A 12965-nucleotide genomic window follows, 5' to 3' on the forward strand; every position below is an offset into this window, starting at 1 on the left:
AAAATAAATAATTAAATTAATTAATTAAAAAATAAATAAATAAATAAGGAGGGTGGCAAGATACAGCCTTGTGGTGCTCCTTCCCCAATTTGGAACCAGATGAAGCAAGTTTGTTTTGTGAAAGTTGCTCAGGCATGTCCGGCTCTTTGCAGCCCCGTGGACTGTAGCCTACCAGGCTCCTCTGTCCATAGCATTCTCCAGGCCAGAATACTGGATACTAGAGTGGGTAGCTCCCTTAATTTTGAGTTATACTTAATTTTAAAATATGAATTAAGTATAATAAATGTGTCTCATCTTGAGTGTTCTAAATTATGTTTGATAGCTGAAGCAAAAGTTACTAGTATTACCCGTGGTTCTCTATGTAGAGGAAATATTTAAGACAGTTGTAAATGAGAAAAGTAAAGGGACTTAAATTGAGGTAAAATTTCTAGACTTGATTCAGACTGATAAAATGTCTATACCAGTAGACTAGAATAAGTTAGAATGCATAATGTAATAATCCAGGACAGCCACTAAAAACCTGTACAAAGAGATACATTCAGAAATACTATAAATAAGTAAAAAATAGAATTCAAAGAATGTTCAAGTGACCCACAGGAACGCAGAAAAGAGAAAACAAATAGAAAACAGAGTGAACAAAGAGCAAATGATAAAATGACAGGTTTTAAGATCTAGCCCAGCAGTAATTACTTAGGGCTTCCCTGGTGGCTCAGAGGGTAAAGAGTTTGCCTGCAGTGCAGGGAGCCTGGGTTCAGTCCCCAGCTTGAGAAGATGCCCTGGAGAAGGGAATGGCATACCACTCCAGTATTCTTGCCTGGAGAATTCCACGGCGAGAAGAGCCTGGTGAGCTACAGTCCATGGGGTCACAAAGAGTCGGAGACGACTGAGCTATTAGCACACACATAGCTACTAACACACACAGGGCAATGAAATACAAAAACTTGAAGACAGAGATGGGTTAAAGCAGATTGAAAACACACAACCAAAATGTTTTCCATAAGAAATTCACTTCACAAAGAACAAACAATAAAGGAAGATTGAAACTAAGAGAGTTGGAAAAGATAACACCATTGCAAATATTAACCAAAAAAAGTAGGAGTGGCTATATTAATATCAGATAAAATAGGCATGAGAACAAAGGAAATTACCAGAATACTGTATATTGAGAAAAGGATTCATCTACCAAGAAGACATGAGAACTCTAAATGCGTATGTACTAAACAACAGTGCCACAATATATATGAAACAGAAATTGACAGAACTAAGAGGAGAAATAGACAAACCTACAAACAGGGTTGAGGATATCAGCAACCCTCTCTCAACAATTGAGAACCAGACAGAAATCATTGAGGATATAGCCCTGAACAACACCATCAACCAACAGGATCTAACTAACGTTTATAGAACACCCCACCCAACAACAGCAGAATACCTAGTGGATTGAATCAATGGATTCAAACTAGAAATCATACAAAAAGGTAGGAAACTTTCCAAACTTGGAAACTAAATAGTGCACTTCTAAATATTCTATGGGACAAAAAGGCAGCCTTGAGAAAACAATGAATTCAGTGACAACAAAAATGCAAGACATCAAGCCTTTTGCGTGCACCTAGAGCAGCATGAACAGAGAAATGTGTAGCACTATATACTTACATACTTACTTACAAAGAGGAAAAAATCTCAGTCATAACCAAGCTGTCAACTCTTTGTTGTTCAGTTACTAAGTTGTGTCTAACTCTTTGCAACACCATGAACTGCAGCATGTCAGGCTTCCGTGTCCTTCACTATCTCCCAGAGTTTGCTCACACTCATGCGCATTGAGTTGGTGATGCCTTCCAACCATCTCCTCCTTTGTCCATCCCCTTTTCCTATGTAGGGAATATGCTATGCACAGGCTTGTACTATAATTAACATGGGTTCTTTGAAAAAGAATGACTTTCTCCTCACCCCCAGATGAAGGGCTGGGAGCAGTAAAGCGTATATCATGGAAAGACATCTTGAAAACAAGATGTTGAAGTTTTGATGTGACTGATGGAAAACCGTAACCAGAGCCTTGAGGGCATTGCTGAGAAAGGTTGTCACTAACCAAAGAGCTAAACAAAGTCATGAAAGGCCTGAAGGCTTGACATTGTGGACCGTGCATTGTAGATCTTTATCCCCAATCTGAGATTGTAAAGAACAGATGCCTTTAGAGCACAAACAAGGAAGTAGAAGTTAACAATAAAAGGCATGCAAGGATTAGGATCTGGGCTTTTGCCTGCGAATGGCATCAGACCCCTGAGTCGTCTTTTTATTTCTGAGTCTTCTTTTTCTTTATTCTTCTGTGGCACTCTTCCCTCGGGTCGGTTCATTGTTGAGCTGGTGCCAACATTTGGCACCTGAACAGGGACCCTGGCCCTCAATCTTTCTCAACATCAGGGTCTTTTCCAGTGAGTTGACTCTTCACATCAGGTGGCCAAAGTATTGGAGCTTCAGCTTTAGTCCAAAGAATATTCAGGGTTTATTTCCTTTAGGATTGACTGCTTTGATCTTTTGCTGTCCAAGGGACTCTCAAGAATCTTCTCTAGCACCACAATTCAAACACATTAATTCTTTGGCCCTCAGCTTTCTTTATGGTCCAACTCTCACAATCTGTACATGGCTACTGGAAAAACCATAGTTTTTAACTATTCAGACCTTTGTCAGAAAAATGATGTCTCTGTCTTTAATCTGCTCTCTTGTTCAGTCACTCAGTCATGTATGACTTTCCAACCCCGTGGACTGCAGTATGCCAGGCTTCCCTGTCCTTCACCATCTCCCAGAGCTTGTGTCAGTGATGCCATCCAACCATCTCATTCTCTGTCATCACCTTCTCTTACTGCCTTCAGTCTTTCCCAACATCAAGGTCTTTTCCAGTCAATTATCTCTTTGCCTCAGGTGGCCAAAGGATTGGAGCTTCAGCTTCAGCTTCAGTCCTTCCAATGAATATCCAGAGTTGATTTCTTTAGGATGGACTGACTTGATCTCCTTGCAGTACAAGAGGCTCTCAAAAGTCTTCCCTAACATTACAGTTCAAAAGCATCAATTCTTTGGTGCTCAGCCTTCTTTATGGTCCAATTCTCGTGTCCATACATGACTACTAGTAAAACCATAGCTTTGACTAGATGGACCTTTGTCGGCAAATTAATGTCTCTGCTTTTTAATATGCTGTCTAGGTTTGTCATTGCTTTTCTTCCAAGGAGCAAATGTCTTTTAATTTCATGGCTGCAGTTACTATCTGCAGTGATTTTGGAGCCCAAGAAAATAAAGTCTGTTACTGTTTGCATTGTTTCCCCATCTATATGCCATGATGTGATGGGACCAGATAGCGTGATCTTAGTTTTTTGAAAGTTGAGTTTTAAGCCAGTTTTTTCACTCTCCTCTTTCACCTTCATCAACAGGCTCTTTAGTTCCTCTTCGCTTTCTGCCATAAGGGTGGTGTCATCTGCATATCTGAGGTTATTGATATTTCTCCCTGCAATCTTGATTCTAGTTTGTGCTTCATCCAGCCCAGCATTTCACACGATGTACTCTGCATATAAGTTAAATAAACAGGGCAACAATATACAGCCTTGATGTGCTCCTTTCCCAAGTTTGAACCAGTCTCTTGTTCCATCTTCAGTTCTAACTGTTGCTTCTTGACCTGCATACATATTTTTCAGGAAGCAGGTAAGGTGGTCAGGTATTCCCACCTTTTAAGAATTTCACACACTTTGTTGCAATCCACACAAAGACTTTAGTGTAGTCAATGAACCAGAAGTAGATGTTTTTTGGAATTTCCTTGCTTTTTCTATGATCTAGTGTATGCTGGCAATGTGATCTCTGGTTCCTCTGCCTTTTCTAAATCCAGCTTGTACATCTGGAAGTTCTCAGTTTACATACTGCTGAAACCGAGCTTGGAGGATTTTGAGCTTGACTTTGCTCACTTGTGAAATGAGTGCAGTTGTGCAGTAATTTGACATTCTTTGGCATTGCCTTTCTTTGGGATTGGAATGATAACTGACCTTTTCCAGTCCTCTGGCCACTGCTGAGTTTTCCAAATTTGCTGGCATATTGAGTACAGCACTTTAACAGCATCATCTTTTAGGATTTGAAGTAGCTCAACTGGAATTCCATCACCCCCACTAGCTTTGTTCGTAGTGCTGGTTCCTTAGACCCATTTGACTTCACACTCCAGGATGTCTGGCTCTAAGAGAGTGATCATACCATCATGGTTATCTGGGTCATTAAAATCTTTTTTGTATAGTTCTGTATATTCTTGCCACCTCTTCTTAATATTTTCTGCTTCTGTTAAGTCCATACCATTTCTGTCCTTTATTGTGCCCATCTTTGCATGAAATATTCCCTTGGGATCTCTGATTTTCTTGAAGAGATCTCTAGTCTTTCTCATTCTATTGTTTTCCTCTATATCTTTGCTTTGTTCACTTAGGAAGGCTTTCTTATTTCTCCTTGCTGTTCTCTGGAACTTTGCATTTAGTTGGACATATCTTTTCTCCTTCGCCTTTCACTTCTCTTCTTTTCTCAGCTATATGTAAGTGTTCCTTAAACAACCATTTTGCCTTTTTTGCATTTGTTTTTCTTGGGGATGGTTTTGATCACTGCCTCCTGTGCAATGTAATGAACCTCCGTCCATAGTTCTTCAGGCATTCTTCCAGATCTAATCCCTTGAATCGATTATCTGTGTGTCACTTCCACTGTATAATTGTAAGGGATTTGATTTAGGCCATACCTGAATGGTCTAGTGGTTTTCCCTACTTTATTCAATTTAAGTCTGAATTTTGCAATAACAAGTTCATGATCTGAGCCACAGTCAGCTCCCAGTCTTGTTTTTCCTGACTGTATAGAGCTTGTCCATTTTCAATTACAAAGAATATAATCATCTGATTTTGGTATTGACTATCTGGTGATGTTTATGTGTAGAGTTATCTCTTGTATTGTTGGAAGAGGATGTTTGCTATGACCAGTGTGTTCTTTTGGCAAAACTCTATTAGGCTTTGCCCTGTTTTATTTTGTACTTTAAGGCCAAACTTGCTTGTTACTCTAGATATCTCTTGACTTCCTGCTTTTGCATTCCAGTCCCCTGTGATGAAAAGGACATCTTTTTTGGGTATTAGATCTAGAATGTCTTGTAGGCCTTCATAGAACTGTTCAACTTCAGCTTCTTCAGCATTACTGGTTGAGGCATAGACTTGGATTACTGTGATATTGAATGGCTTGCCTTTGACTGCATACCAGACCACCTTACCTTTCTCCTGAGAAACCTGTATGCAGGTGAAGAAGCAGCAGTTAAAACTGGACATGGAACAATGAACTGGTTCATATTGGAAAAAGAATACGTCAAGCCTGTATATTATCACCCTATTTATTTAACTTATATGTAGAGGACATCGTGTGAAATGCTAGGCTGGCTAAATCCCAAGCTGGAATCAAGCTTTCCAGGAGAAATATCAGCAACCTTAGATATCCAGATGATACTACTGTAATGGTAGAAAGTATAGAGGAAATAAAGAGCATCCTGATGAGGATCATGAGTTTGGGTAAACTCCAGGAGTTGGTGATGGACAGGGAGGCCTGGCGTCCTGCAGTCCATGGGGTCGCAAAGAGTTGGACATGACTGAGCAACTGAACTGAACTGAACTGATGAGGATCAAAGAGGAAAATGAAAACACTGGCTTGAAATTCAACATTCAAAAAAACTAAGATCATGGCATCAGGGCCCATCAATTCATGGCAAATAGAAGGTGGGGGAGGGAGTGGAAGCAGTGACAGATTTTATTTTCTTGGGTTCCAAAATCATTGTGAACAGTGACTGCAGCCATGAAATTGAGAGACACTTTTTCCTTGTAAGAAAAGCTATGACAAACCTAGACAGCATATTAAAAAGCAGAAATATCCTTTTGCCAACAAAGGTCTGTATAGTCAAAGCTATGGTTTTTCCAGTAGTCACATGGATATGAGAGTTGGTCTATAAAGAATGCTGAGCACTGAAGAATTTATGCTTTCAAATTGTAATGCTAGAGAAGATTCTTGAGAGTCCCTTGGACTGCAAGGAGATCAAACCAGTCAATCCTACAGGAAATCAACCCTAAGTATTCATTGGAAGGACTGAAATTTAAGCTCCAATACTTTGACAATCTAATGCAAAGAGCCGACTCACCAAAATAAGACCCTAGTGCTGGGAAAGATTGAAGGCAAAAAGAGAAAAGGCTGACAGAGGACGACATATTAGATAGCATCACCGACTTAATGGATATGAATTTTAGGAAACTCCGTAAGATGGTGGAAGACAGAGGATTCACGTGCTGCAGCCCGGGGAGTCACAAAGAGTCGGACTCAACTTACCAACTAAACAACAGCAACAAAATCACGAGTATGTAAAAGAAGAAAAAAATTGATGAATTGAACTTCATCAAAATTAAAAACTTTTGTACTTCAAAGAATATTACCAAGAAAGTAAAAAGACAGCTTAGAAAATGGGGGACAAAATTTGCAAATCACATGTTTGAAAAGAGATTTCCAGGATATATAAAGAATTCTTACAGTACTTTCAATAGTTAAATATAGGCAAAAGCTTAGATAAATATTTCTCCAGAGAAGATATATAAAGGTTCAATAACACATGAAGATGTTCAACATCATTAGGGAAGATTGAGAAATAAAAGATTGGGAAATAATGTATACATTAAATTATTGATTGTTGGAATATGATAAAATATTATAAACTGGAACTGTAAAGGAATTTAGAAAATTGAAAGTAACAGCATTTGCCTATTTCTAGAATTTATTTATACCATTGTTTGCTTCCTCTACTTCATATATTTCCTTTCTTTTTAATGTTATAAAGTTTAAAATGTTGTATAACTAAAAGGTATAATGTTGTATTTTCCTTTCTTAGATTGTATTACTTGAAGCTAGGTGTGTTTTCTGCATTATTTATAACTAGAGATGTATTCAGCTAGGGACCAACCCATCAGCATGTGGGAGTCCCCTGATAAAATCTGTTTAACCATCTAACCTTTGGTTGTTGCAGGTGACATGGCTGTATGGTATACAGCTCACAGGTTTACTCCTGGTCTGCCTGCTTCAGTTTTTTAATTCCATGATTCTTGGATCATTGCTTATTAGTTTTAACCTTTCGGTATTAATTGCAAGAAAACTTCAGGTAGGACTTTTTTTTTTGTCCTTAAACTTTTTAAAAAATGTGTATTTGTTTGGACCATGTCTTCTTATAGGATACAAAGGAAAATTTATGACCAAACTCCCACTAAATCACAGTAGGGACATTTTTTTTTTTTTTGAAGTGCATGGTATAGCATTTGTTTTCAAGCTCTCTGATATGTCATCATCCCTTTGTTGTGACATTATTATTTCCTAAAAAATTGGAATCTTAATTAAATTCAGGATTAGCCTGAGATACTTATTTGAATGCTATTGGTTTAAAGTTGAAATAAAAGAAAAAAATGTTAACTTTTCAAGTGTGAACTCAAGAATGAGAAGAACCTATTGCTTGTAGGAAGTTTGTCACAGTCTTTAAAGTTGGTGGACACCTTGTTATTTGAAGTAGTAACACCACTCTCCCTCATTCTTACATATTATATTATTATTATTATTGATTTTTAAGTCAGTTAAAATTAACAGTTTTGAGAATTTGAGGTTCCAAATAAATAAATACCTTGGGACACTTACTAGAATAACATGTTTGACATTCACCTAATCTTTGACTTTATTATACAATTAAAATTTGTTAAATTTACATAAAATTTGAATTAGTTGTCATTTCCTTAATAATGTTGCAAAGCCTATTCTCTGTCTCATAAGCATATGAGAAACATTTCTCATAATCACTTTTAAATCAAGAAGCTGTTTTGTTTTCCATTTGGGGAAGAATAAATCCTTTTTCTTACTAGTCTTTTGAGTGAGAATTGCTATGGCAAATCCTCACAAAGATTTTAATAAATGGCTTTTAGCTGACTGTTAGAAACTGTATGTCTCACTTATCCTTTTAACCTTAGTTAGAAATGAACTATCACTCATCTTTGAACTGTTTAGATATTATTGATAATCTGTAAAGTTATTTGAGTGTTACAATAAAACTATTATATATCAAAGAGCACAATTTATTTTTTATGCTGGTGTTTTTATTTAATGGGTTATAGTCTGTGACATACAAAGCAGTGGATAAATCATCAAAAGATTTCTTCAGTCAGTATGAGCTGAGTACCTTCTAAGGAGCCAACTCCATTCTCTGGTTGAAGAGGTCTTTAAAACAGAAAGGACTTGGTTACATTCTTTATCATATGGAGCTTATTATTAAGTGATTCATTTACTATTAGAAAATAACAAATGTTAAGCAATGTTACTGCATGAAAATTAGGTTATATTTTCTCTGTATGTTGCATGACTCAATGTTTTAAATCTTTTAAGTAATCTCATTTTAAATGTTTATGAAGTGAAATGAATATTAAAAAATTAAAACTTAACTCTCTTAATTTCTAGAAAAATCTGAAAACTGGAAACTTCCTTAATAGACTTGGGAAACTAGTGTTACATTTATTTGTCGTTTTATGTTTGACACTTTTTCTCAACAACATTATTAAGGTATGTTAATAAAATGATATATTTAATTTAGCATTACTGAAGAGTTACTAGTTTTACTTTAAACAGATTCAGTTTTACCTTTGTTTCAGTAACAGGATTGTTTTCTTTATTTTAGTCCTTGATTTCTATTCACTCTTTAACATGTTCTACTTTGAACCCACCTTTGAGTTTATTAAACTTTTTTAAAAACTCAGCTTTAAAAGCATTTAACAAGCATTTCTCTAAATTTAAAAAATCTACTTTTTAGAGATTGTTTTCTGTACTATATATAGTACTAAAAAAAATGACATGATTTTTATCGGATTAAGTTCATAAATAAAACTAGCTTTATTATCAGAGCCACATTGATTGATGGAGATGATTTCACCCCTCTGGGAAGGCCGGACCAGGACAGACCCTTTCTCTAGGAGAATGGCAGTCCCTCCCCCTGTCTGCTGACTGTCAAAGAAAGAAAAAAAGACCCTTCACTCAGCGAGCCACGTTACACACCTTTACTCCAGGTCCTTGTCACTATGTCCTTAAACTCCATTATCGGTCAGTACTCACCAAAAACATGTTTGAGCAGAACAATCAGCGTTTCTGAAAGACTGGCTGAAAATTGTGCAGTCTGTTCATTTCACCACTCTAGATGTTCAGTTATCTGTGTCTGGATTAAACCAGGAGAGAGCTGCATATCTGGACCACTGTTCGACTCCCCCAAAAAATAACGTCTATTGAATTGCACTTGACATTCTGCCAGCCACCTAATGAGAAGAATTAGGAAGAGATACTCTTTGAGACTGCTCACTGTTTTTAATATACCCAGGGGCAAGATTTCTCTTGAGTCTCAATTTTAAGACCATAAGGATCTCTTCTAAGCAACTGGTTGGTTTTAATCTTATGACCCTGTGAGTAGCATAAAGGCTTTTATTTCCTTCTTTGCATTTTCTGCTAGAATGCTTGAGTCCAGATTTGTGGCTCATCTCTAGTGAATATATTTTATGTACCAACCTCAGTTCTGGATTAATCATATCTTTTTTCTATCTTCATTTTTCTTCTGATATAATTTCTTCACCCATTTATGTTATATGAATTTTTGTAAGCCATAAATTAAAAATAAAATAATGTGAATTAAAATTATACTCATTAATGATAAACACTGGCATTTGTCTCTTCACCCCTTGAGGGTTACTGCTGTGTCTTGAATTATCTTTGAGTGAATGAGTCTTGTATCAGCAAAATAGGATTTGTGGACTATGTTCCTGTTTGAGGTTTCAGATCATGATATTATCAGTTTTCTGATTTAAAAAATTGTACTCACTGGGGATTCAGCCATCTTGCTTTCCCTGAAACCAAAGAACCTCATCTTTTATCTATTTTGCATATTGAACTTAAGCCTAGATTTTGTTTGCAAAAGTGATTCTGCTTAAAAAAAAAGAAAAAGACAGGAAGAAAGAGAGTTTGAAAAGCTCAGCTTTTGAATAAAATAATGCCATCTGCAGCAACATGGATGGATCTAGAGATTATCATACTAAGTGAAGTAAATCGGACAGAGACAGACAAGTATCACACATCACTTACATGTGGAATCTAAAATATGATACAAATGAATTTATTTACAAAACAGAAACAGACTCACAGACATAGAGGACAAGCTTATGGTTACCAAAGGGGAAAGAAGTTCAGGGAAAGATAAATTAGGAGCTTGGGATTAGTAGATGCACACTGCTGCTGCTGCTGCTACTAAGTCGCTTCAGTCGTGTCCGACTCTGAGATGCACACTACTATATATAAAACAGATAAAGAACAAGGTCCTACTGTATAGTACAGGGAACTATATTCAATATCCTGTAGCAAATCATAATGGAAACAAATATATGTATGTATAACAGTCACTTTGCTGTATACCAGAAACTAACACAACACTGTAAATCAACCATACTTCATTAAAAAACTTTAAAAAAAAAAAAGAAAATCTCAGCGTTCAAATTTCTTGATTCTAAGAATTGTTTTGAACATTTACTAATTTCATACATACACACATACAGTCCTATGAAATGGGACATTGAATAAGTGTATTCAATGGGAAATGATCAGAAAACCATGTATAAGGAGCTAATTAGCAATTTTTGTTTTCTCCCTCCCTGACAGAAAATTCTTAACCTTAAGTCAGACGAACACATATTTAAATTTCTCAAGGCAAAATTTGGATTTGGAGCAACAAGGTATGATTAAATTTAAAGTCTGTGTTTGTTTTTAATATTAAATCAGCAGAGTCTTTAAAATGTAAGTTATCAGTTATTTTAATTTCAGGCTTGTTTTGAGGAAAAATGTGAGGTTTACTTATCTTGAATTAAATACTTTGCTTTCTTTTTATTTCCTAGAGATTTTGATGCAAACCTATATCTGTGTGAAGAAGCATTTGGCCTTCTGCCTTTTAATACATTTGAAAGACTTTCAGATACTCTGCTTTTTTATGCTTATATATTTGTTCTGTCCATCACAGTGATTGCAGCATTAGCTGTGGCCTTCCGTAATCTCAGGTATGGCATATTTCAGAAATCTAATTTTGTGCTTTAATGACCTTGTTCTGTGTTGCAGAAAAATTGCTAAATTGAAAATCGAAGCATTAGATACAGAGCAGAGTACAGTCATCTTAAAGGGAGAACATGCCCAGGTTAGCATGGACTCTACTGTCAGTTGTTATGGGTGGAACAGTGAAGAGACTGTAAATAGTCGTGGTTGCCATGCACCCAGGTCTGGGTTGAAGTCCTGGCCCGCGCACTTGGGAATGATAGGATCTTTGAGCCAGTTACATAACCTTTCCGTATTTCCATTCCCCTTTCTATAGAATGAGAGCACTAAGAGTATTTACCCACCAAAGCTTTGTGAGAAATAAGTTAAAATTACACAAAGTACTTAGTGCCTTGTGCATAGAGTATTTTGTTGGTTTTAGCTATCATTACCAGGTATTATTCGGAGAAGGCAATGGCACCCCACTCCAGTACTCTTGCCTGGAAAATCCCATGGACTGAGGAGCCTGGTAGGCTGCAGTCCATGGGGTTGCGAAGAGTCGGACTCGACTGAGCGCCTTCACTTTCACTTTTCACTTTCATGCATTGGAGAAGGAAATGGCAACCCACTCCAGTGTTCTTGCCTGGAGAATCCCAGGGATGGGGAAGCCTAGTGGGCTGCCGTCTATGGGGTCGCACAGAGTCGGACACAACTGAAGCGACTTAGCCATAGCAGCAGCAGCAGCAGGTATTATTATTGATTTACAAACCATTGTTTGTTTTGTTGCATCTTGTTTAAGGGCTTATGAAGTTGGACCATAATTATTAGCGTCTACTAAAAGTCTTAAGGTATTAATTGATAGTTGTTTTTCTTTAATGTAGCAATCTGCTAACCTACTTAAAAGAAAAAGTCAGGGAGTATGAAGACTTTTTAAAACCTTATGGAATACCTACCTATCAAGCTGATGGAGGTTTTTGCATTTACTATCCATGTTAAATTGAAAGAATATTGAGTGTAAGAAGTTGAAGCTACTGTCATTTGTGAAAATGTAATGAAGCCCAGAAGGAAGCCCTTTTTCTGTATAGTTACCTTGCCAATTAAGGTGCTGGTGAGCTGATTCACAGCCACCAAGAGTTGGCTGGGAGAAAGTCATTACAGTGAGCCCAGCTGAGCTGAGGTGTTTTATGATTATTAAGAATGAAGCAACATTGAACCATGAAGATATTTCATTGACTATAAACTATTTTAGTATCTTTCAGAAGTGTTCTTTTTATACTGAGCCCAAGATAAAAATTTAGCCCTGTGAAAATAGATGGAAATTATTCTAGACAGTGTAATTTAATATTATTCCAGACACATCAAGTGTCGACAGGACTCTAGACTGCATGCAAAGCAGGAAGTTCAGTTGGCCTGCAGTGTTGTGTGAAAATGTCTGCCATGCTCAGTGTGAATCTATGAGCCGTCCCTGGGAGCTGATTTGGTATATGATTATAGATAAAGATTTTAGAGCGTCTTCATCTACCAGGTAGGGATATTAGGACTTGATTAGAGGAAAGCACTACATTAATTAAAGTCTCTAAAGAATTACAGTGTCTTAATGTGAATTAATGTCTAAGTAATTTGAAGGAAATACTGTCAACGCCAAGTATTTAAAGTATTCCTGCCTTTTGGTGCTAGGAAGGATGGTACTATTATGTTTATACAGCACATCTACATTAGTGTGCAGTGTATAACTGAAAGGGGCGCCCTGCTCTATATTCACAGAATTAATTGAACATTCTAGCTCAGTTGCAGGGCCTGGGAGAGGTGTTGCAGAGTTCTCCCAAGTATTAAGGGAGGATGAAAGTGTATGTTCT

The 12965-nt window shown here is 36.9% G+C and overlaps 1 protein-coding gene across 1 annotated transcript in view; it reads left to right on the forward strand.

Moving 5' to 3' along the window:
• Positions 1-12965, forward strand: part of DPY19L3 (dpy-19 like 3 (C. elegans)) — a 77998-nt gene that overhangs the window by 45681 nt on the left and 19352 nt on the right. The window contains exons 9-12 of the mRNA XM_018062257.1: positions 7049-7180; positions 8515-8616; positions 10747-10820; positions 10980-11138. Coding sequence (XP_017917746.1) covers positions 7049-7180; positions 8515-8616; positions 10747-10820; positions 10980-11138 — 467 coding nt within the window. The remainder of the gene's footprint in view (positions 1-7048; positions 7181-8514; positions 8617-10746; positions 10821-10979; positions 11139-12965) is intronic.

The sequence above is a fragment of the Capra hircus genome, chromosome 18 (genome assembly GCF_001704415.2).
Source record: "Capra hircus breed San Clemente chromosome 18, ASM170441v1, whole genome shotgun sequence".
NCBI classification, from domain to species: Eukaryota; Metazoa; Chordata; class Mammalia; order Artiodactyla; family Bovidae; genus Capra; species Capra hircus.